Source organism: Cynocephalus volans, chromosome 2, assembly GCF_027409185.1.
Source record: "Cynocephalus volans isolate mCynVol1 chromosome 2, mCynVol1.pri, whole genome shotgun sequence".
NCBI lineage: Eukaryota > Metazoa > Chordata > Mammalia > Dermoptera > Cynocephalidae > Cynocephalus > Cynocephalus volans.
This window is the reverse complement of record NC_084461.1, coordinates 123,262,247-123,286,972: the sequence shown is the minus strand read 5'-3', so window position 1 is coordinate 123,286,972 and position 24,726 is coordinate 123,262,247. Positions and strand designations below refer to the sequence as shown.

The window sequence follows — 24,726 nt, the reverse complement described above, 5'->3', positions numbered from 1 at the left end:
AGTTAAAAGACAAACATAGATGAGGGCCGGCCATGATCCTGGAGCATGAGCAGCCCAGACTAGTTGGTGCAAAGAACTGGGTTCAGGAAAAAGGAGGGCATGAGTCTAAAAAGATAGCAAGGACCCAGATGGCACCATAGGGCCTTGAATGCCAAGCTAGGGAGTCTGGGTTTCTACTGCAGACAATGGGGAGCCAATGAAGGTTGTAGAGTGACATAGTGCAGAAAAAATGATAGGTCTGTCACATTTGTTCATATCTGGAGAGCAAGAGTCTAGGCATAGTCACCATTTTGGGGACTGAGCCCCTGGGTCTAGACTCCTGCAGCCCCTATCTGTGGGATCTGAGGCCCTACTGGCCTTGTCTTGGATGAGTCCATGACTCCCGGAAGGCTGGAGATGAAAAAGGAAGGAAGCGGGGCTCGTGGAGCCCAGAGGAGGAGACTGGGCTTGAGGGAAGACTGAGTCCAAGAACTGGGGAAGAATCAAGCCCCCGTTCTTATCCCTGCTGTATTTACTCATTTCTTTAACAAAAATTCATTTAATGCCTGCTGGACACCAGACCATGCCCCAGGCACATTGCCAGAGCTCTGAGCAAGTCCAGTGTCAAGGAACACATTTAAGAGGCACCTAATCTTGGCTGGAGGGCAGAAGGGCTTTTCCTGAGGAAGCAGCATTTAGTTGGGGCCCGAGAAGTCAGCAGGTGAAGAGGCAGAGAAAGTATTCCAGGTGAATGACCTAGTATGTGCAAAGGCCCAGAGGCCAGAGAGGGCCCAGCCCAGTAGAGGATGAGAAACAAGCTCTTCAAGGATGCAGATAGGGCTAGGGAGAGGAACAGGATACTGAGGGTCTGTGAAGGGCTTTAGACAGGGGAGTGACATGATTAGACTTATTATAAAGCAAATTTATTGAGCATTTAACATGTGCCAATGTAAATTAGTCCCACAGGCCATGACTCCCTAAACACAGAGACCTGTTTTATTTTCTTCATAGTATTTTACTGAAAGTATCTAGTTCATTTATTTGTTTTTGTTTTTATCATCTGTCTCCCTTGCTGGCCTGCAGGCTCCATGAGGGCAGGGACCATATCTGTCTTCTCTGCTCTAAAACAGTGTCTGGCACATAGTAAAAACTCACTAAATACCAAATGAGTGGATGAGGGAGGGAGCCAGCACTGTCCTTGAAATATACTTTTAATCATCAAGTCTTTGGAGTGGGTAAATGATCACCCATTTTACAGATGAGGGAAGTGAAACACGGACAGCTTAAGTAACTTGCCCAGGGTTATGCAGCTAGAGAACAGTGAGTTCTACTCTCGCAGCAGAGCCAAAGCATGTCACTACAACGAACAGGTGCTGCTGGGTTCAGGGTGGCGGTGCTGGCATAGGGGGCAGATTAGAGGGGTCCTGGCTGAGGATGCTCGAGCACAGGGAAGGGGAGTGGACACAGCAGTTCAGGGCAGAGGTAAGGGTAGTTTCCCTGGAGTGACAGTTAAGGATGTTCATTCATTCATTAATTGGGGGAGGAGGGCATGCCAGGCTCACCTACCCTTCCTCTGTGCAGAAAACAGCGAAAGCAGATGCACAACCACCTCCGGCAGAACATGTGCCCAGCCCACCAGAACCGGAGCTTGGCCAATGGGCCAAGCCACCCCCGGCTTGACCCCGAGGAGATCCAGATGGCAGACGTGAGTGGTGTTCCAGGGTCCCTATCTAAGCCAAACTTCTCATGCCCCTGGCAAGGATGGGCCAGGGCAGCAGCCAGCCAGCCCATGACCAGCCCTGCCTGCTAGGCATTGCCTCGCCAGGATGGCTGGCCTGGCTTTGCCCACTGCCATGAGGAAGGGGGGTGTTGATCTGCTGGGGCTGTTGCTGCCCCAACATCAAGTCACTTCTCATCCAGTGGACCACCCCCTCCACACACAAACACAGCCTGGAGTTTAGTGCTCATCACTTCCCTGTCCCCGTCAGGAGAGAGGCTCATTTGGTCCCCCATCAGTAACTGCTACCCAATTGTTTGTTCCAGTATATCTCAAAGAACGTGCCAGCTACAGACCACGTCATACGGAGGGAAACTGAGACCACCTTCTCTGGGAGCCACTCCTGTTCTCCTTCTCACCACTGCTCCACAGCCACACCCACCTCCAGCCACAGGTGCGAGCCCCACGGCCCACAAAAATGTGTAGCTTCCTGTACTTTATCTGGCATGTGCGCCTCCTCAAACACCAAGCTATGTGACACCCTCTCCTAAGTTGGCCACACGAGTCACAGTCCACCTCAGCCTTCTCTCCAGAACTGGGAAGGCCTGTGTGCACAAGCACAAGGGCTCACATAGCTCAGGAAATAACACAGCTGGCCCCTTTCTCCCTGAGGAGCAGCATGGAATAGTCAGGGCCCCCACCTACTGGCCATTGGGGCTGGGCTCCTGAGATAGGGGGCTAAGGACCATGGGGGTGGAAGGACCCAGACAGGAACTCCAAGGCAAGGCAAGGGGGAGGGTGGTTGCAGGGAGGAAAGGAAGGGTCCTCTGCATGCTGAGCTCACCCATCCATGGGACCCCAGGCCTCCCTGTCCCAATATTGGAGCTGGGCATTTGCAGTGCTCCACATTAGCCCAGAATGGAGAAGGGCAATGAGCTGAGGGAGCCCGAGGCAGAATGAAGGACCAGCCAGGGGGCAGCCACAGGACCACACATGCTGGGCCACCCTGCCCCTTCCTGACCCCTTGCCTCACCCCCATCTGGCTTTCCAGACACGAGAGTCACACATGGAGCCTGGAACGTTCTGAGAGCCTGACCTCCGACTCCCAGTCGGGCATCATGCTGTCATCAGTGGGCACCAGCAAGTGCAACAGCCCAGCATGTGTGGAGGCCCGGGCACGGCGGGCAGCAGCCTACAGCCTGGAGGAGCGGCGCAGGGCCACCATGCCTCCCTACCATGACTCCGTAGACTCCCTCCGCGACTCCCCACACAGCGAGAGGTCAGTTCCTACCCCATTGACCCAAGGCTGACTCTTAGGGCACCTCAGAGACACTCCAAAGAGCCTCATCTCTATTTTTGGATGGGCAAATAAGGTCCCAGAAAGGTTAAATGGTTTGCTCAGGGCCATCAGCATGTTAATGACAGACCGGGATTACAGCTGGGCCGGAGGACCCTGGTGTGGAGTGACCATCTAATTTAATTGTCCTACTAGGACACTTTTTAGAGTAGAAGAAGATGTTATTAATAATTGCACTGGAACATTAGGAACAAATCGTGGCTGTTCCAGACATTCAGGACATATGGTTTTCCTATCCTGGTGTCACCTAGAGACCCCTTGTCCCAGCAGGAACAGAAAGATACCAAGATCAAGTAGATCAGAAGGTGGAAAGGGAGGTTGTCTTCAAGGAGACTGACCAGTGCAGGATGGACATGAGCCAAGAATGATCACAGGCCCTGGCAGTATCACAACAAGGCCCCACGGTTCAAGGCATTGTTGGGTTCCCGAGCAATGGATGCAGTAAGAACCAGGAAACTCTCCTTCTTCCCTGACTCCAAGTGAGGAGTCACAGGGGGCCAGCCCCTCACTTTGCTTAGCCCTCGAGTAGCCCTTGGCAAATAGGAACTGTGGGAGGAGAGGAGAGGAAGGTGCACGGTACAAGAACTCCAGGCCAGGGAGGAGGGAGAGGAACAGATGTTCTCCTACTCTCAGCTCAGCCCACTCCATGCCAGGCCTGTGCTGGGCAGGCTGCTTGGGGATCCAGAGATGGCCCACTTGGTTCCTGCTCCTGAGGAACTCCCAGCCACAGAGACAAACCACTGATGTTCACAGCAGCCTATGGAAAGTGCTAAGCACAGGACACCACACCATGGCAGAGAAACCCAGTCTGACTGCAGGCTCTGGGAAGCAGCCAACCTTTCCAAGCCCAGCCCCACCACCTGTGTGATTTGAGGCAGATTGACCACTTCTCGACCTTCTTCCCTCAGCTGTAGAACATGGTTTTGGTGAAGGCCACCTGAGATAATGTGCACAAAGATCCTTGCCTTGTACCTGGCAAGGAGCTGGTGCTCACTAGGTGTAGCTATTGTTACCACAGCAATAGAATTTCTTAATGGGTGATAGAAAGGTGAGAGGCAGAGACAGGGAAGGAAAGTATTCCAGGCATGGGGAACAACTTGAGCTGGTCTAACAGAGGCACTGACAAACATGGCTGGGGGGTGAAGTGCCTGGAGCAGGGTGGGCTGCAGGGAGCAGTGGAGCTGGGCCTGAACAGGCAGGCTGAGGCCAGAGAGATGGAGGAGGAGGAGGTGGGGGGTGCTCCTGCTTCTGCTCAGGAGGTGAAGCCAGGTGCAGGGTGGAGGGGAGGTAAGCAGGAACAGCCTACATAAGCAAAGCTGTGACTTTGAAAGATCACTGTTGGAACTGCATAGAGCAAAGGAGGAGAGACCCTGGGGTGGGGCATGACCAGAGTGAACAGCTGGGCCCAGAATGGGGTAGAGGATGTGCTCCCAGAGGAATGGGTAGGAGTTGGGTTAATTAGATGTGCTTGTGGGAGAGGGAAAATGTTTTAGTCCGTTTTGTGTTGCTATAACAGAAATACCTGAGACTGGGTAGTTTATAAAGGAAAGAGGTTTATTTGGCTTACGATTCTGGGACAGCTGCATCTGGCATGGGCCTCAGGCTGCTTCTACTCATGGCGGAAAGTAGCAGGCAGCCAGCAGGTACAAGCAGATCACATGGCGAGAGAAAGCAAAAGAGAGAGAGGAGGTGCCAGGGCCCTTTAAACAATCAGCTTTCATGAGAACTCACTCACTACCCCTCCTCCCCCAGGGAGAGCATTAATCCATTCATGAGGGATCTGCCCCCATGACTCAGTTTCCAACACTGCCACATTGGAGATCAAATTCCCACATGAATTTTGGAGGGGACAACACATACAAACTCCATCATTCCACCCCTGACCTCCCAAAACTGATTTCACTCTCACATACAAAATACAAACATTCTATCCCAACAGTCCCAAAAGTCTTAGCTTGCTCCAGCACCAACTTAAAAGTCCAAAGTCCAAAGTGTCATCTGAGACCAAAAGCAAAAGTCCTTCCAGCTGTGAACCTGAAAAACAAAACCAAATTTATCTACTGCCAAGATACAATGGTGGAACAGACATTGGGTATACATTCCCATTCCAAAAGGGAGGAATAGGCCAGAAGAAAGGAAAAACAGGCCCCAAACAAGTCCAAAACCCAGCAGGGCAGACATTATGTCTTAAAGCTCCAAACTAATGTTCTTTGACTCCAAGTCCTGCATCCTGGGCACAATTGGGCATCTGGGCCCCCAAAGCATCAGGCAGCCTTGTTCCCACGGCTCTTCCAGGCACAGCCCAGTGGGCCTTGCTGGTGCCTGTGGCTTTTCCAGGCCTGCGTTGCATGTTACCAGTGGCCCTGGAGTTCTGGGGTCCTGGTGGCAGCCCTGCTGCATTGGCTGTACTAGACATTTCCCTGGTAGGGGCTCTCTGTGGGGGCTCTGACCCCACTTTCCTGCTCTGCATTGCTCTCGTAGATGTCCCCTGCAGGGGCTCTGCCTGGGCCCCCAGGATTTTCCATACATACTTTGAAATCTGGGTGGAGGCTCCCAAGCCTTCCCAGCTCTGGCATTCTATAAGCCTGCAGACCTAACACCACATGGATGCCGCCAAGACTTCTGGCTTATATTTGCCAAAGCTGCAGGTCCAGCCACACCTGGGGCCAATTTAGCCACAGCTAGAGCAGCCAAAGCAGCTGAGGTGCTGGTGCTGAAAGCAGCTTCTCGAGGTGGCCCTGGGCAGCGAGCCCATGGAGGGTGCCTCGGGCCTGTTCTGCAAGACCATTCTGTCTCCCTAGGCCTTTGGGCCTGAAATGGAAGGGTTGGCCCCAGAGGCTTCTGCAATGCCTTCAGGGCTGTTTTCTCCTTCTCTTGATAATCCCTTTCTTTCGTACTAATCTTCTTAGCTAATGGTCACTGGGCTGCACCATTGCATGCTCTCTGCTTTTCTACCACATGGCCGTGCTGCAAATTTTCCAAATCTTTACGCTCCGATTCCCTTTTAAATTCTGGCTTTACATCATGCTTTTCCTGCCATAACTCAGAGTAGGCTCTTAAAAGCAACCATGCAGCTTCCTTAATGCTTTGCTGCTCAGAAATTTCTTTGGCCAAATGCTCTAGTTCACAACTCTTAAGTCCCACCTTCCACAAAGTCCAAAGGCATGGACACAATGAAGCCAAATTCCTTGCTATGGTGTAGCAAGAGTGATCTTTTGCCCAATTCCCGATAAGTTCCTCATTTCTATCTGAGACCTCATCATCCACACGGCCTTTACTGTCCACATTTCTATCAGCATTCTGCTCACCACCACATAAGTCTCTAAGACATTCCAAACTTTCCCTCATCTTTCTGTCTTCTTCTAAGTCCTCCAAACTCCTCCAATCTTTGCCCATTACCCAGTTCCAAAGATACATCCACATTTTCAGGTATCTGTATAGCAAACACCCCACTTCTGGTACCAATTTTCTGTTTTAGTCCGTTTTGTGTTGCTATAATAGAAATACTTGAGACTGGGTAATTTATAAAGGAAAGAGGTTTATTTGGCTTATGATTCTGGGACAGCTGCATCTGGCATGGGCCTCAAGCTGCTTCTACCCATGGTGGAAAGTGGCAGGCAGCTGGTGGGTATAAACAGATCACATGGTGAGAGGAAGCAAGAGAGAGAGAGAGGTGCCAGGGCCTTTTTAAGCAATAAGCTCTCCCAGGAACTAATAGAGCGAGAACTCACTCATTAATCCCCCCCCCCCAGGGAGAGCATTAATCCATTCATGAGGGATCCGCCCCCATGACTCAATCAGTTTCCAACACTGCCACATTGGAGATCAAATTTTCACATGAGTTTTGGAGGGGACAACACATACAAACTCCATCAGAAAACGAGGTGTCAGGGCTGACCCCATGGCTCACTAGGGAGAGTGCGGCGCTGGGTACACAGCGGCGCTGGGAGCACCAAGGCTGCGGGTTCAGATCCTATATAAGGATGGCCAGTGCGTTCACTGGCTGAGTGCAGTGCAGATGACACCAAGCCAAGGGTTATGATCCCTTTACTGGTCACAAAAAAAAAAAGAAAAGAAAAGGAGGTGTAAGATGATTCAGAAAGAATGATATGGGGACTCTGGGCTGGTTCTAGAGAACAGTGAGGAGCCCACCTGAACAGCTTGGAAGAGAGGCATGGAGGTGGGTGGTCCCAGTCCTGGTGTAGACAATGGTGGGACAAGAGGCAGATGGACTCAAAATGGGGATGTGGAAAAGGAAAAGGGACAGGTACCTAGGACCCAGACTGGGAGATATTAGCAAGGGAAAACTTTTGAAAGTAACTGGGGGTCTTTAGCCCCAGACAGAGACATCTCAGTGAGGTCTTGGTGTCTGTCAGCTCTGGGCTGAGGACCCTGCCTGGTATGTGAGCAATTACTTCCTGAAGCAGCTTTTGGCTTCAATATAGGAAGGAATATTTCCCTTATTGAAGCCATCAGGCCATGGGATGAATTGTCCCTACAGGGGCAAAGAGTCCAGGTTGCTGGGGTATCTCAATGGGAACCAGTGGTTTCTGGAATTGGGCAGTATGAATCCTGGCTCCTGCCTGGCCTCAGTTAAAACCCCAGCTCTGCCACTTCTTGGCTGTGTGACTCTTGAGTAAGGCACTTAAAGGTTCTGAGTCTTGCTTTCCTGTGTGTAGTATGGGACTAATGTAAGGGTCTTACAGAATTACTGCACTAGATGAGGTCGCATATGTAGCAGGGTACTTCAGAAAGTTCGTGGAGGGGCTGGCTGGTTAGCTCAGTTGGTTAGAGCACGATGTTATAATACCAAGGTCAAGGGTTCGGATTCCCATACTGGCCAGGAATGAAAAAAAAGCCAGGAAAAGAAAAAAAAGTTCGTGGAAAAATAGAATTAAAAAACAACACGAATCTTTCCATGAACTTTTTGAAGTACACTGTAAAATGCCCCAGCCTGAGCCTGACCCAGTGTCTGTGAGCTTCCCCACAGCAAATGACCATTTATGGAGGCTTGCCACGGGCCATACACCGGGCTAAGGCATCCCTCTGATACATTTCTAGAATCGTCCTAACAACGGTATGGAATAAACACTATGGTTATCACAGCTTAAAGGATAAGGAAACTGAGGTTCGGGGTTAATGAATTGCATACAGTCACTGAGCAATACCGCCCTCATTCCTGCTGACGGGATCCTAGGCAAGGAGGTTGCTTCTGGTCGGGTCCCGCCCCTCAACCCCCACCGCGGCCCACACCCTGCCTCTCCGCCTGTCCCCCACAGGTACGTGTCGGCCCTGACCACCCCCGCTCGCCTCTCGCCCGTGGACTTCCACTACTCGCTGGCCACGCAGGTGCCGACTTTCGAGATCACGTCCCCCAACTCCGCGCACGCCGTGTCGCTGCCGCCGGCCGCGCCCATCAACTACCGCCTGGCGGAGCAGCAGCCACTACTGCGCCACCCGGCACCCCCCGGCCCCGGCCCGGGGCCAGGGCCAGGCGCGGACATGCAGCGCAGCTACGACAGCTACTATTACCCGGCGGCGGGGCCGCGGCGCGGGGCCTGCGCGCTGGGTGGCAGCCTGGGCAGCCTGCCCGCCAGCCCCTTCCGCATCCCGGAGGACGACGAGTACGAGACCACGCAAGAGTGCGCGCCCCCGCCGCCGCTGCGGCCGCGCACGCGCGGCGCGTCCCGTAGGACGTCGGCGGGGCCCCGGCGCTGGCGCCGCTCGCGCCTCAACGGGCTGGCGGCGCAGCGCGCACGCGCAGCGCGGGACTCGCTGTCGCTGAGCAGCGGCTCGGCCTCGGCCTCGGACGACGACGCGGACGACGCGGACGGGGCGCTGGCGGCCGAGAGCACGCCCTTCCTCGGCCTGCGCGGGGCGCACGACGCGCTGCGCTCGGACTCGCCGCCGCTGTGCCCGGCGGCGGACAGCAGGACTTACTACTCCCTGGACAGCCACAGCACGCGGGCCAGCAGCAGACACAGCCGCGGGCCGCCCCCGCGGGCCAAGCAGGACTCGGCGCCCCTCTAGGGGCCCCGCCGCCCGCCGCCCCTCCGCCTCGCCCGCCCCACTGTCTTTAAGGAGAACAGAGACCACCGACTGGAGAGAGAAAGGAGGGGGAAAAAAAAGAAATAAAAATATTTTTATTTTCTATAAAAGGAAAAAAAGTATAACAAAATGTTTTATTTTCATTTTAGCAAAAATTGTCTTATAATACTAGCTAACGGCAAAGACGTTTTTATAGGGAAACTATTTATATGTAACATCCTGATTTACAGCTTCGGAAAAAAAAAGAAACAACAAAAAAAAAGAGAGATGGGCCAATTTTTTGACTCTTTAATAGAAACTTATATTGTGGTGCCTTTTGCTGTACGCTAATCTGGGGCTCCTGGAGAGAAGTCTGGGTAGCAGGGAAGGGGGCGGGGCACTGTAGGGTCCCGAGCTGGTGGGGGTGAGAGAAAGCAGGGAGGGAAGGGGCTGCAGGAGGTTCTGGTGGGGGCAAGGGTAGGGGACAGTGAGGAGTTGGCCCTGAGAAGGAAAATGAGGACAGAAGTAGTAGTTTTGCCACCTGGCAAGATCTGAAGTCCTGGGCCCCCCTGGGAGGAGAGAGCGGGGATCCTAGGCTCAGAGGTAGAGCTGGGGTCAGGTAACTTCCAGGGGAGACAAAGGCCCAGCTACAGCAACCAGAATCACAGCTCTCACAGCTGTTAAGGGAGGGAGGATAGAGAAAGAAGTCTCCCCCACAGCTCCGGCCCCAGGGAAGGCGCAGCTCTGCCAGGGCCCAGTGTTTGCTGCTGCTCCTCCCCAGGGCCTCCAGGACGCCCCTCCATCCTCGGCAGCACCTTTGTTTACAGGTCGTCTTTTCTATTTTACACCTGCATGTCCTTTACATTTCAGATTCTTTAGATTGGATGCATGGTCACACTGGGACAGAGACAAGCCACTGGACAGTGTATTTGATTCCCCTTTAAGCAATAAAGTAACACCATTTCCTTTTCACAGCCCCCAACCCACCCATGACTTCCACTCCCTCTCCAGTCCTGCCCTCCCCACCCTCCAAAACTGGGTCCACTGCTAATTTGTTAAAAAGGTACTTGATTAAAAAAAAAAAAAAATCCCAAACAAACAAGTGGGAACCTTGCCCTGCAATGTCCAAACACCTGACTGTTGACACTTGAACATTTTTATATTATAAATAAAAGCAGAAATAACTCCTGTTTGGCTGTGTGTGCCTAGCCCCAAGATGAGGAGGGAAGACTTTTCTGTGAGGGCCTATGGCAGAGTTGGATGGATGTTGGTGTGGAGGCTGGAGAGGGCCAGGGCAGTGCCTGGAAGGAAGTGACCCTCTCTCCAATCTCTCTGGCCCTAGCTCCCAGGACAGGCTCCAATCCTCTCCCTCGTCCAAGAACATTTACAAGGTGTCCCTGGCTGCTAGGGAACCTGGCCAAGGGAGTGACGCAAATTGCTCTGCTTCAAACTCAGCCTCAGAACTCTAGCCCAGTTCCTGTCCTGGAGCTATGGGCAGGACTGAGGCAACAGTTTCCGGGCCTAGGTGGGTGGGGAGGGAAAGGTTGTGGGGTTGGCACTGGGGCAACTGAGGCAAGATGACCCTTGAGGCTTCAGGCACGTCACAGGCAAGGTCTGGGCATGCAAGGTGGCATAATGGGTTCCCTCGGCTGCCAAGAGGACCACAGCTGCTGCAGCTCATGAGCCCACAGGGTGTTGCTCTTTCCCAACTTTATACCCCCTCAGAGCCAGGGCCTGTCCAAACCCACAGCCCCCAAAGAAGTACGTGATCACAGGTAGGGAGCAGGCAGATGGAGGTTCAGGGTTAAGAAGACTTTCCCCTCGTCAACTACCTTATTAAACCAGTACCAGCACCAGGAACCACTAGGTTCCAGCCAGACACAAGGGAATCTTCTATCCAAAGAGCTGAGGTGGTTGGTGTGCACACGTGCAAGCATTGTGTGTGCCTGTGTGTGTGAATGCCCCCCAGCGACCTACAGATGAGAGGGACAGAGAGGTTTAGGGTTGAGCAGGCTTAGGCATCAACAGGGCCTGAGTTCAGACTCCAGCTCTGCTCTCACTAGCTGTGTGGCTTCTGTAAGCCACAGTTTCCTCACTGTGAAATGGTGATGCAAATTCCTACCTCAGAGGGTTGCTGTGGAGGTTATACATATAAAGTACTAAGACTGCTCCTGGCACACCTAGATGCCTATTAAATAGCCAGTTTGATGGTGATGACAATATCCTGTGCCTCGTATCCTTGACTCACTGAGGATGATTGTGAGAGTGGCAAAAACAGGATGAGAGGGAGGTGATGGAGAAAAGTAAAGAACCAAAGTCATTGTATTCATTGAGGGGGTGCTGGGGAAAAGCACTTGTTACAAAGAAGCAAAGGAAAATGACGAACTCAAGCTGCATAAACCTGCAAATCACTCCCTCTCCCAGCCACCATCTGATGACCTCATCCAAACCCCTCTGTTGCCTGAGTTTGCTGTTGGCTTTAAAATTTTCTGAGCGCCAGTAATTAGTCTGTGACTTCTGACCTCTATGGGATCCCAAATTAACTCCATATGACCTGTTGGTGACCCACTGACTTTTTCATGACCCAACTTCATTTGACCCTTCTCATTTGACCCTTCTGAGGGCTCAGTAACTCAGGTTGCTGTTGCCTTCTAAATGTGCAGAGTCAAAAACCACTCCCATGATTCAAATGAACCCACGGATCTCTATGTGACCCTTAATTAATTCTGAGTGACCTCTTGGGGAACTTACTGACCTTTACATGACCCCATTGGTACCTTCTTTCTGGGTTCTAAGGTAACTGCCACACCTGCTAAAAGTCCAAGGCCAGAATCTAATGGAGTTCCCTGGCTCTGCCTCATCATGTCATCCACCTATTCATTTCACAGGTATGGTTGGGACCTAGGAGCATGTTTGGCTGGAGAGGTCCCATCTCTGCCTCTCAAGTTTCTGCCTTGGGGAACCTGTAGTATGGCCTTTCAGGAAAAGGTGCAATCCTGTTAAGCAACTTCCCTACTACCACCCTGTCCCCTAGAGCACTCAGGACATTCGGGTGGCTTCCTGAGGCAGTCTCCTTCTCTACTCCCTCAGTTCTTTCTTCTCTCTGCCAGGTCACCGTTGGCTTCTCTCCCCAACACCTCTCAGAGTCCCGAATGGAAATAGTAACTGCCTGTCCCTCTCCCCACTAGACTGTGTCTGCCATGCAGACAGAGAGCTGGTCAAACTTTTGTTTGCCACGTTATCCTCAGCATCCAGCACCATGTGTGACACATAGTTGACCCTCATTGAACGAGGGGATGAAAGCCCAAGAGACACTTTCATCAAGGGTCAGCCCCCACAGGAGTCCCTGAGCCTGTGGCCACTTCCCAAGACCACCAGGTGGCGCACACCACCTTCCACATCTCACCAGCCCTGGGATTTGTATAGTCCTAGAAAATGGGCATGTTAGGGACAGAAATTGCGGGCGGAACAAGAAGGTCCATTAAATGCAGGAAGAAATACTAGAACTTTGATTTAAATTTATTTTTATCTCATCTTTTTTTAAATTTCTATTTTTGTGTATGTTTTATAATGTACATAATATTTTAGTACAGTAGTACATGTATATAATTTACAAATAAATAATTATACAATTAAGGAAGCGAACTAAAACTTTTTTTACTGATGGGAGGCACGACTAGTGCTCGGGGAAGCACATCTGTCTGCAGCTTATGGAGCTTGCACCCCTGTTTTCACTCGCCTGCCCTCATGCAGTGAAGGGTGGGACGCTGACCCCCCAAATCAAAAGACATTTGAGGCAGCGTGGAGAAAGTACAGAGAGCTCTTTTATGTTGCCACATTGCCTTTCCAGTTTCGTTTAAATGAACAGTTACTTCCCCTGAGCAAAACGAAGGGACCAGATGGTTTGGTTATAAAACACACTTCAGCTGATCCAAATTAAATAATCTGGATTTAAATCACTACATCTGTCCATGGACACACATGTCCCTTGCATCAAATGTGAGTGGGCTTGTAAATGTTAGACACTTAGTTGCAAGGTTGGCTTATCTTATTAATTAAATATGTTACCACTGAGGTCAGATTGCTGGCCAAACTACAATAATCTATTTCAACAATAGAAAGGATTTGCTCATCATAGCTGCATTGAGGGTGCCATCAATGGCACTGGTCAGCCTGAGGAATGCAGGGTTTAAAGGATGTTAATATGTGATCTTCAAATGGCAAATTTTTCTATTCTTCCCAGACATGTCCTTAGCTAAGCCTTTCTGATTCACTAGAAAAATGAAACAGCAAACTAAAAACAATCAGCAACTTGTCGTTCCACCTTTTCCCAAGACCAAGAATTAATGGCCTCTGTAACCTTCCTCCGCCACACTTCTTTGGACTTGTTGACAAGTGGCTATTTGCAAGGCAGAGTGTCTTTTATTCCTGTATCAGTAGATCTGTACGAGAGGCCACCTCTGGAGCTCAGAGACCTGGTAGCACCAACATAAAGACCAAAATATAAACAGGACTGTGGTCCCATCCGACTCACACCCCACGATGCACATGGGACAGATGCGGCAGTGCACACAGCTCTATTTTTTTCAAAAGCATCAACTATAAGAGCAGTGTAAGTCACAGGTCAGCCGGAAGAGGGAACAAACGGTGAGAGGAGGTCAGCACTAGCTCCATCTTCCCTCGCATAGTGTCAGGACCACCAGGGGCCACTTATAGGTGGAGCTCCGAAATAGGCTTTTCCTTCATCTGATTTTACCTTCTAACTGATATCAGTTCCAAAACAATATGTAAAGTGGTTCCATATATATAACTCATATATATACATATATATATATACACACACATTTATGTCTGTATAAAAGGAGGCAGTAGTGGCCTCAATGGATGGAAGGAGAGGTGGATGCACATGTGAGCGGAGTCAGCTTGGCACTGAGAGGGGCAGGCCCAGATCCTGGATTATTGCGACGTGAGGCAAGAGAACTGGACATGATTCCAGAGGTTGCTGGGAGGAAGAAGGTGGGGATGGTGCTGGTGGTCTGCAGACCTGCTGCTGGTCAACTCCGAGGAAGGAGGAGATAGGATGGAGGTCCAAGCTGAGACCTGGAGTCAAGACCTGCCCTCACAGACAAGGGAAGTGAGGCAGGAGCTTTACGAAGAGGAGGACCTGGGAAAACAACGGCCTTTCCAGCTTCTGCAGGGCAGTGGTGTCTATAACATGCACACAACTAGCCTACAACAGGAGGCTTCCTGGTGGAGAGGGGAACAAGGGCCAGAGATGCCCCAGGATGCAAGAACATCAATGCCATGAATGGCATCTCCATCTTCTTGGCCCACAGGGCTCTTTGCACCCCTCTGGTTGCCTGTCTGGAGCTTGGTCCAAGTGGCCCCTGGCTGGAATTGTGCTCACTGAGCCCTCTGGGGGCATTTGCCTGCCCATCCATGCCAGCTAAGTATGAGGCTCAGTGGCATCCTTTGTGGCTTTGCAGCCAGTCACAGGTCCGTTGCCCTGGCTAAGGGCAGGGCTCGAGTGTGTCTTCCGGAGAGAGGGGTCATCCCCTTCCAGGGTGGCCAACCGGGCCTCAATATGCTCCAGATCATCAGAGCCCACTTTGATTTTCACAGCCAGGAGGTGGATATAGGTTTCGTAACGACTTTTCTGGAGAAAGGGCAAAGAAAAGCCAAAGAAATGGTCAAATGACAACAAAATGGGAAAAATACTTATACCTTATATGACAAAAGACTAATTTCCTTAATATGCAGACAGTTCTCACAAATCAATAAATAGGAGGTAAACAGGTACCTAAAGTAAAAATAGACAAATGGGACTACATCCAAATTTAAAACTTCTGTACATCAAAGGGTATAATCAACAGAGTGAAAAGGCAACCTACAGAATGGGAAAAAATATTTGCATATCATATATCTATAAGAGGTTAATATCCAGAATATATAAAGAACTCCTACAACTTAACAACAAAAAACCAAACAACTCAATTAAAAAGAGGGCAAAGGACTTGCATAGATATTTCTCCAAAGAAGATATACAAATGGCCAACAAGCACATGAAAAGATGTTCAGGGCTGGCCAGTTATCTCACTCAGTAGAGTGCAGTGCTGATAACACCAAGGTCAGGGGTTCAGATCCCTGTACCGGCCAGCCACCAAAAAAAAAAAAAAAAGAAAGAAAAGATGTTCGACATCACCAATCATTAGGGAAATGCAAATAAAAACCGCAATGACATATTACTTTATATCCATTAGGATGGCTACTATCAAAAAGAAAAAAAACAACACAGAAAATGAGTGTTGGTGGGGATACAGAGAAATTAGAGCCCTGGAGCACTGCCGGTGGGAATGTAGAATGGTGCAGCCACTATGAAAAACAGGTGGTTTCTCAAAAAGTTAAAAGTAGAACTAGCATATGATCCAGCAATCCCACTTCTGGGTATATATCCAGAAGAACTGAAAGCAGGGTTTTGAAGGGATATTTGTACATCCATGTTCATTGCAGCATTATTCACAGTAGCCAAAACACAGAAGCAACCCAAGTGTCCATTGATGGATGAATGGAAAAACAAGAGGTGGCATATGCACACAATAGAATACTATGCAGCCGTAAAAAGGAAAGAAATTCGGGCACATGCTGCAACATGGATACACTGTGAGGACATTATGATAAGTGACATAAGCCAGTCACAAAAAGACAAATTCTATATGATTCCAGTTATATGAGATATCCAGAGTAGTCAAAATCTTAGAGATGGAAAATAAAATGGGGTTTGCAAGGGGCAAGGGAGAAATAGGGAGTTACTATTTGATGGGTATGGTGTTTTAGTTTGGGAAGATGAAAAAGTTCTGGAGGTTGGTTGCAGAACAATGTAGATAGACCTAACCCTACTGAACTGTACACTTAAAAATGGTCAAGACAGTAAAGTTTATGTTGTAAGTTTTACCACAATTTAAAAAAATTTTTAATCCAAATTAAAATCGTAATGAGACACCAATTGTTAACCTATTAGATTAGTTAAAATGGAAATGTTAGGCCGTGCCTGGGGAGGGCATGGGGGAGGAAGTCCATTCACAGACTATTAAAGGGGTTATAAATTGGCTTAAACTTTTAGGAGCGAGATTTGCGGTGTCTGAGTGCCTTGACTTTGAGCTTCAGGCCCTCACAACAGACAGAGGAGACTGATGTCCTGGGAGAATCAGGGACTAAGGGTCAGGAGACCCTGTTCTCACCCAGCTCTGCCACAGGAGCAGGACCCTTCACCCCCTGCCCCCAACCCCACACCAAGCCAGGCAAGAGTGAGAAAGACCAGGGTGCTGGAGCTGCAGTCAATCGCCTGGGTTAGGATCCTGCCTCCCTGCCCTTCTTAACCGTGTCACCTTAGGCAAGTGCTCTAACCTCTCTGAGCCTCAGTTTCCCCACCTGTAAAATGCAAATAATAATGGAACCCATTTCACAGGGTTGATATGAGGAGTTAATCAGTCAATACAGAGAAGTGAAGAGAACCACACCTGGGACGTAGCAAGAGACCTGTCCACTGCAGCTTTTGCCGTCACTATTTTTTACATTCCAGAAAGTGGATCTTAGAAAACTTCCAAAAGCTATAAAGCTTTCTGTTTTTTGAAAGACTTATCCTGGGAACTCTCTTCTCTCCCCTACACCTCAATAGAAAGTCAATGTGGAAATGTAGAGACTGGGATTGGTGACGTCTTGACCCTCTGCTCTGGGGTTTTCCTGGCTCAGTCTCAGCCTTTCTGTCTGTCTGTCTGTCTGCCCATCTGCAAGGCAGTCCAAAGGACAGCCTAAAATGGACAGGTGGTTCCTGACTTCCTCCCCAAACCCAACCCTCATCCAACAAAGGTGGTGCTTTGTCAGCCCCATCTGCAGAGCATTGTGAGGCAGCGTCTTGGGCAGAGAGAGACAAGATAGAAGGAAGGGGGCACTTAGAAGGAAGATGAAGTTGTGCTGCTTGATAAACATGTGACAGAGCAAAATGAGACAACAGGGGGAAAGTCCCATGGACAGGGTTGGGAATTCTGTGGGTTGGTTGTGCAGCCTTCCAGAGAAGCCAGCCTGTGGAGAAGGGGCGGTGAGGAAGAGGCCTGGAGAGGTGTGATGTCTCCGCTGGAGCCCGTCCAGAGCTCTGGGAGAGCCCCAGGTGAGCTGCAAGTGTTCGGTTACCATTTGGCAGCTGGATCATGCAAGACTGGACCACAGGAGGCCACAGTTCATAATCGGGTTACTCACGCCTCAGGAGAGCCCCCAAAGTGGGAACTCCCATAGTAGGAGCCCCTGGCTGTGGAAGGCTGTTGGTGGCAGGAGGCACAGGGCAGGAGCTGGCCTCCTCTGGTTCCAGCCCTGTCCTTCACAATCCATCCCACCCAAGGGCCCACCTCAGATGTGAGATAGTGCTCCTTCAGCCGGTACTCCTCTGCCTCCTTGGACTTGATACCCCTCTCCACTGGGTGACATCTGTGCTCAGCCAGCTCTGCTGTCACCTGCCTCAACTTATTCTCATGAGACCGCAGCTGCTCCTCCTGCAAAGACAAGTCCTGGACCATGAGGCCCTACTCTCCTCATGTCATGGAGTGGGCCTAATCCCATCCCGCCAGGAATTGCTTCACCAAAGGGAAATGGAGGCCTGGCCAGCGTCACCAAATATGTGAGGGCAGAGCCAGGCTCTGGACTGGATGGGGTGCTCCCCCACCTCTTCCTCTCTCCCCTTGCCCCATGTCATTAGCCCTCCTCAATGCCCCCAGTAGGCTCAGGACACAAGAGACCCTCACCCTTGTGTGTACACATAGACACTCCCTGGCACACATGTATAATCACCCAGACACACCCCCAGCTCATGTGAACTCTCATAGGCACACAGTTATTCCTGGTGCCATATGACACACACCTTCTCTTGCACACATGCTCAGACACACACACCACCACAGACCCACAATTACACTCACAGGGGTGCACCACCATTGGCAGAGAAGCGTATCCATGCACCCCCCCGTACCCCCCACCCTCAGCACAGCCAGGCCTGTGTGGTGTGTGCTGTGCGGCCTCAGTCTTCCCATCTGTAAATGAGGTTGGGTTGCAGTTGAATGGAGAATACCTGCCCTGCTCCCTCAGCCCAAGATCAGAGGCCCTTAAGAAGATACTGGGGTGGGGGCTCTTGAGGGGGGACCTGGGCTGGGGGCGGCAGCCTGGGGAGCTGATACCTGGCAGAGGCGGGTGGTGCAGGAGGGCAGCAGGGGCCGACAGAACTTCTTCATGGAGCTGACAGCAGCTGGGAAGGCTGGGGCTGAGAAGATGGCAGCTACCAGGTTGATCCTAAGGATCCAGGACAGCATTTCTTCCTTGCTCCTGGGGACAGGAGGGGAAAGGAGAGGCTGCCAGCTTCTCACAATAGGACTCCCTATCCCTCGACCCCCAGTATCTAGCATTAGGCCAGACACAGAGGAGTTGGGTAAAGGTATGAGGGAGGATGGGTGAGTGGTTGGATGGACCTGGTCAAAGCTGTGTAGGGAGCTCCTTCTGTCCCAGCTCCCAGGCAAACCTGGATTTTCATGTGAAAATAAAACTGACCGGGTTCAGAGCTAATGGCACTGGAGCTAATGGGCACTAGAGCCCACAGGCCAGGGATCATCAGAGACAGTGGACAACTTGCCATCCCCTCACCACCCTCCTGTCCTGCCCACTGCCTGCCCAGCACTTACGCTCTGGTCCCAAGCCTTCATCTACTAGTCTCCCTCCCTTTAAGCTCATGTGACACATGAAATCCCAATCTCAAGTCACAGAAGGATGCAGTGCAGGATTATAGAAGGAAGGCCTTACAGGTCAACCGTAGGGCAAGTCTTTTCCACACATCCCCCAAAACTAAAGCAAAGGATGATTCATAAATTCCATCTGCCCCACCCACCAGGGACTTCAGCATGTATCAGCACCCTCTGCAGGGCTTGTTACAACACAGTTGCTGGGGCCCATCCCCAAAGTTTCTGATTCAGTGGGCCTAAGGTGGGGCCAGAGAGACTGCATGTTTGACCAGTTCCAGGTGGCCTAAGGGGACCACACTTTGAGAACCACTGTTCTGGGGGCCCAGCTGTTGGTCTGCACCAAGTGCACTCGCTCTGTGGCTGATGCATGCAGGAAGCTGAAGTGTCTGCCCTGAGATGCCAAGGAGAGGGGTCGATGCTACAGGCTCTGTCCCCAGGGTGGCAGCGAGGGGGCTCCAGCTCCTACTTACGGTGCCTGGAAGAGGAAGACTCTCCAGTCGGCCGTCTTCAGCTTGAGCACATTGGACTTCTTGCTGTAGTCAGAGGCCCTGGTGGCCAGAGCGTGATGGACGCGAATGGCGTTCTTCAAGTCGCCCTCTGCCAGGGCTTTATCAGGCCTGTACTCATCCTGGATGGGGGCAGGAGAAGGCAAGCCTCTGTCATCCCCAGGCGCCAGACCACTGACCCACACTTTCCACTCTCTCCTCCCACCCCTTGCTCCTCTCTCTCTCTGTCCCTATATCTCCGTCCATTTTTTGGTTCTCGTTGCTAGGACCCAGCCCAGCAAGAATCACTGCAGGCGTCCTCCGGGGTTTGTCCCAGAGGCCCGAACAGGCCTTGTGCTGGCTATCCCCTCAGCCACCGCGCATTGCAACGACCCCTCTCTAAACCTCCAAAGCCCTGACTGAAACCAAGTCAGGCCCCTGAGGGGGTAGGACCCAGCGCCTGCCTAAGACCTAGGTCCTGCCCAGGGCTCTTGGGCACCACGAGGCAGGGGTTGTATGGGACTGAACCAGCCCTTCCTGGGTAGGGACTCTGGGGCAGTCTCTCACCTTCTGCAGGTACAGGATGGTCCCTTTGAGCACCGCGTAGAATTTTTTCCAGCCACGCCTCCCACGGGGTGCTGGGGAGGAGGGCACAGGTAGTGTGGCCACAATCACCCACTCCAATATCTCCTACCCTGCCTCCCCCTCCATCTCCACCTGTGTGTGCATCTTCAAAGGAGTGGCCATGGGGGTGGGTCCCTGTGACTAGCCTCCCTCCCTGTGCCCCTTCCCCCAGCCTGACACCCACTCCTCTTGCCATCCATGTCTGCATGAGTCTTCCGGGTCAGCACGCCATGCTTGTAGGTGGTGGCGCTGAGAGCCTGTGGGACATCCAGGAAGGGGTTGCCACCATCCAGGATCCGTGTCACCTTCTTCATGCCTGTCCCAAACTTGTCATCCACCAGCTCAGACAGGGATTTCCTCAGCTCGTCCTCATCACTAGGAAAGTACTAGGCCTGAGCACCACCTCCAGGGAGGCCTCAGCCCCACATTGTCTTGGTCTCTCTCCACCAACCACCCCTCTAGGAGCCAGGGTCAGAGGTGATGAGCAGCACCAGGGGGCAGAGATGAGGAGTTCCAATTCCAGATCACAGATCCAGATCCCTGATCCCTCCCCTCAGTCTTCACTTCTGACCTCTAATCTTTGATTTTTGGCCTTCAATCTCCAATCGTCAACCTTGATCACAAAGTTGGACACTTTACTACCTGGAGGCCTCCTTCCCAGTTTTCCTTCTTCTCCTTCCAACCCTGACAGCCCCTCCCAGGGAGCACTACCCCATGGCCACACTGGAGCTGCTGTATAAACCCCACCAACATGCAGGCAGAGGGCAGGCCAGTAAGTGAAGGCTCTAAAGTCTAGGCTCCCCATGGGAACCCTGGTAGAAGAATGCTAGCTCCTCCCCATGGGGTTGGGGTTCCTGCCCTCCCCTTCCTGGGACCTCTACATGAACCTGAGGGTTCAGGCCATCCTGGGGAGCACAGCAGGGAGGGGATCCCCCCAGAGCCTCTCATAGCCTTCATAACCAGCAAGGTCACTACTCCTCTTTCCAGATGGCTAGGCACCTCTTGGTCTCACTGCCTTTGCAGGAGAAGTTAGGGGTCAGTCACCCCTCCCCGCTGCCAAGAGCAGTCACCACTTAAACATGGTCACATTCTTAAGGTTACAGGGGGCTCATGCCTTCTGCCTGCCTACCTCCCAAAAGGAAAAGAGCTGTCATTGGGAAGTGTGGCAATATCACCAGTACAGAAACCAGTTGTGGAGATCATGGAACTAAAGTCACAGTTCAGTCTATTCCATAGCAGTGTAAACATTGCACGCTTTTTATCAATACAGAAAATGAACCCAAAGGGGAGCTCAACACCAGGTGCTGGTCAGCTGGACAGAGGTTGTCAGGGCCCTGGGATGGGAGAGATCAGCACCATGGAGAGTGGTCGGGATGACTAAACTGCACCCCCAGCCACTCCCCTTCTCCCTCCCAGTGATGCAGTCTCCCCACATCTGTGCCCATGGACACTACTCACATGGCCCATTCCAGCTTTTCATTCTTGATGGAGTTGTAAAGGGTCTGGGAGATGGGGAAAGAGAGAGAGAGGAGCTCAGATGAAAAGTCAAAGAACTCCCCATCTACCTCCAGCAATGTGAGTACCATGAGGGAGCACTTTTTCAGCCAATGGGGCAACGTAGGTGCTTGATTCACACTTTGTTGGACAGGTAAATGAGCAGGCGGGTGGGTGGATGGATGGATGGTAGGTATTTAATTATGTTACCATTTAACATCTGTCTCCCCTAGGAGACTGTAAGTTTCACAAGGTCAGGAGTTGTCTATTCGTGCACCACGGAATATCCAGTGAAAAATCCAGAACTCAACTCACAGTAAGTGCTCAACAGAGTGGATGGATGGATGGATGGGAGGATGGGACAATGGGGGAGTGGGGAAGTGGGTGGATGAACAGGGAAGTGGATATGTGGGGAACGGGTGGGTGAGTGGGTGGTAAATTAGGTGAGTGGATGGGAAAATAAATGGGGAATGGGTGGGTGAAGAGAGGGTATGCAAAGGAGATTTGGGGATGTATGGGGGTGTACGGGTGAGTTATGAGTGAGGGTATGGGTGGGTGGATGAATGGGTGAATGGATAATGATTGGGTGGATAAATCTGAGGATGAGAGGGTGGATGGGTTAGTGGGTAGGTGGGTGCGTGGGGAAAGGGTGGGTAGATGGATAGGTGAGTAGATGTGGAGTGTGTATGAGGAAGTGTTTGGGGTGTGTGCAGGTGTATGTGTGAGGCTGGGTGAATGTGTGTGCATATGGGTAGGTGAATGATTGCGTGGCTGAGCAGATGACGGATGGATGCAGAGGAGGATGAGTGGGTGGATGGAGAAATGGATAATGGGTGGATGAGGAGATGGGGAGAAAGTGGATAAGTGGGTAGTGGAACCATGGTTGTTTGATCTCACAAATATGTTCTTAACAAGTACTTCTTGATGATGAAGATAATTACAGTAAGAAGAGTGATGGGGACATTGTTCTATTTTTTGACCTCCAGACTCACTATTCAACTACTCCCCAGTATCAACAGGTCCTTTAAACCCACTATCTAAAAATGACCTCATCATCTTCCCCTCAAAAACCTGCTCCTCTTCCTCCAAGGTGGAGAACTGACCAGGCTGGAAAGGCCAGAGTTTCACCCTGGGCTTCAGCCTCAAAAAAACACTGGATTTCCTTAATTACTGACTATGTTGGAAGAATGAGCGGGCTTTTCCCTGTGGTGATGATGATGGTTGTGGCAAAGATGGTGGTGGTGGGTGGCAGCTGTGACAACTGGTGGCAGTATTGATTATTACGGTGACAGCAATAATAAGGGAGTACTAAAAACAAATCTCACAAAGCCTACCCCTCTGTCTAACTCAGGGAACACAGAACAGCCAAATGTTGAGCTAATTGGTCTCTAACCCAAAGTCATGGGGGCCCTGAGCCCAGTATTAAGAGTCTGAAATGTCAGGATTTACTGGAGCAGAGAACTCTTCCCACTCCACCCACTGGGGCACAGCTAAGGGCATAGAACCCACAGCAGGTAATACCTTCAGCAGGTCTTTGGCAAAGTCTTGACCATCATTCAGCTGGTCCAAGTTGGCAATGAATTGCTGGCAGGACATCTTCTTGCCAATGTTCTGTAATGGAGAAACAATCCTGCCTGAAAATAGGGAAGGAGGCTGGTGTGATCCCCACACCCTGCCCTGCTCGGCCAGAAGGGATGAGGCAGCCTCAAGGAAAGTAATGAAGAAAAAATTGCCTGGATTCTTCTTTGTCTCCAAGAGTTTACAAAACTCTTTTTCATGTTCAAGATTCTATATGATCCTCAAGCATCACGACAGGTTGGGGTTTTCCTCAAACCCAGATGAAGGAGTCAGGTTTGGATAAAGTAACAGCTGACATTTGCCAGGTGCCTACCATGTTCCAGGTACTGTACTTGACATGCACTATCTTATTTCCTTCTCACCACAAGGAGAAGGTGAGGTGGGGGTTCTTATTATCCCCACCTGACAGGTAAGGAAACTGAGGTGCAGGCAAGTGAAGTGACATGCCCATGACACACAGCATGGAAGCGGAAGGGTCAAGTGTGTCTGACACCAAAGCCCATGTTCTCACCCGCCACTCCACGGTTAATTCTCCCAAGGTCACTCAGCCCAAGGACTTGAACCCAGGCCTCTTGGCTCCTGAGCAGAAGCTCTGTGAATTCCACCACAACTGTCTCACCCTCTCACTTGCACAGAAGGGCAGCAAGACCTTCAAGAGGTAGGTGAAGTGAGGGGCAGTTTGGTCTTATAAGAGTCAAAAATCAATTTCCACCAGCACACATGGGTACCCCATGCTGAGCTGGGCTTGGGAAAAAGAGAACCCAAGCAGATGGTTTCACTCCCAGAGGCACAAACGGACAGAGCTGGGAATGACTGTCCGTCCCCCACATCCTGCCTCCTTTTCTTAACCACTGGGTAGCAGAGGGGCTCAAACCTTCCAAACCCAGCACCTGAAGTTCATACTTTTAGACTCTCCTTGGAATGCCCACATTTGTGGAAGCACTGAGTGGCACCTCATCTTTGTGAAGATGAAGACCTTTAAATACCAGACACTTATTGCTGTAGGATTTTGTGGATTTGGGTTTACTTAAGGTGTTTTCCAAGATATACCTACAGAACCCTGGTATCTGATGAGATGGGAATAGGTATTTTCACAAATAAGGATTTCATAATCGAATAAGTTTACACGTTTCAGAGTCTTTAACATGCCTGTATGTGTTGGTAGTCTCCAAGGAGAGTATTCCATGTACAGTTTCCCAAATTTATTGACCTTGGCACCATTTTAGGAAAGAGAATCAATTAATATCACATGAGACATTCAGACACCACATAAATAATTTGGAAAACAATACTATAAGGCTTTATAAGTAGCTGACAAGCAAGAATTTTCTACACCTTTTTCAAGGGGTTAAGGAGAAAAGATCCTATGTATGCCTTGATATAAGTGCATTTCATATGTTTATGTGTACATTTTTACATTTATAAATGTGTGTGCATGAATATAAGTATGTAGCCACATACATGTGCATTTGTAAAAGAGGAGTGTGAGGGTGATGTTCATAATATTGTCTCTGAGTTCCACACACACTGTGAAAATTTCCCAGCCATTGGTCAGGAGTGCAAAATCAAAAAATTACCAGGCAAGATTTATAATCTTAGCAATGTCAGGCTATCTTGTTGCCAATAAGCCTTTCCAGCAGAAACAATCGTTGGTCAAAATATTAATAAAGCATCTATATGAGAGCATTC

General features: G+C 50.7%; 2 protein-coding genes across 6 annotated transcripts in view; one reads left to right on the top strand and one right to left on the bottom strand.

Moving 5' to 3' along the window:
* Positions 1-9,083, top strand: part of NRG2 (neuregulin 2) — a 182,102-nt gene extending 173,019 nt beyond the window's left edge. For all 5 annotated transcript variants that reach the window (XM_063087314.1, XM_063087313.1, XM_063087312.1 and 2 more), the window contains 4 exons: positions 1,561-1,684; positions 2,023-2,150; positions 2,748-2,975; positions 8,333-9,083. In XM_063087314.1, coding sequence (XP_062943384.1) covers positions 1,561-1,684; positions 2,023-2,150; positions 2,748-2,975; positions 8,333-9,083 — 1,231 coding nt within the window. The remainder of the gene's footprint in view (positions 1-1,560; positions 1,685-2,022; positions 2,151-2,747; positions 2,976-8,332) is intronic.
* A 5,443-nt stretch (positions 9,084-14,526) lies between these two features.
* The window catches only part of PSD2 (pleckstrin and Sec7 domain containing 2), a 31,941-nt gene continuing 21,741 nt past the window's right edge, over positions 14,527-24,726 (bottom strand). Inside the window, exons 7-14 of the mRNA XM_063087049.1 lie at positions 22,981-23,070; positions 21,424-21,467; positions 20,150-20,340; positions 19,909-19,979; positions 19,327-19,484; positions 18,302-18,446; positions 17,480-17,623; positions 14,527-14,736 (exon numbers count right to left, since the gene is read on the bottom strand). Of these exons, the coding sequence (XP_062943119.1) occupies positions 14,527-14,736; positions 17,480-17,623; positions 18,302-18,446; positions 19,327-19,484; positions 19,909-19,979; positions 20,150-20,340; positions 21,424-21,467; positions 22,981-23,070 (1,053 nt within the window). The remainder of the gene's footprint in view (positions 14,737-17,479; positions 17,624-18,301; positions 18,447-19,326; positions 19,485-19,908; positions 19,980-20,149; positions 20,341-21,423; positions 21,468-22,980; positions 23,071-24,726) is intronic.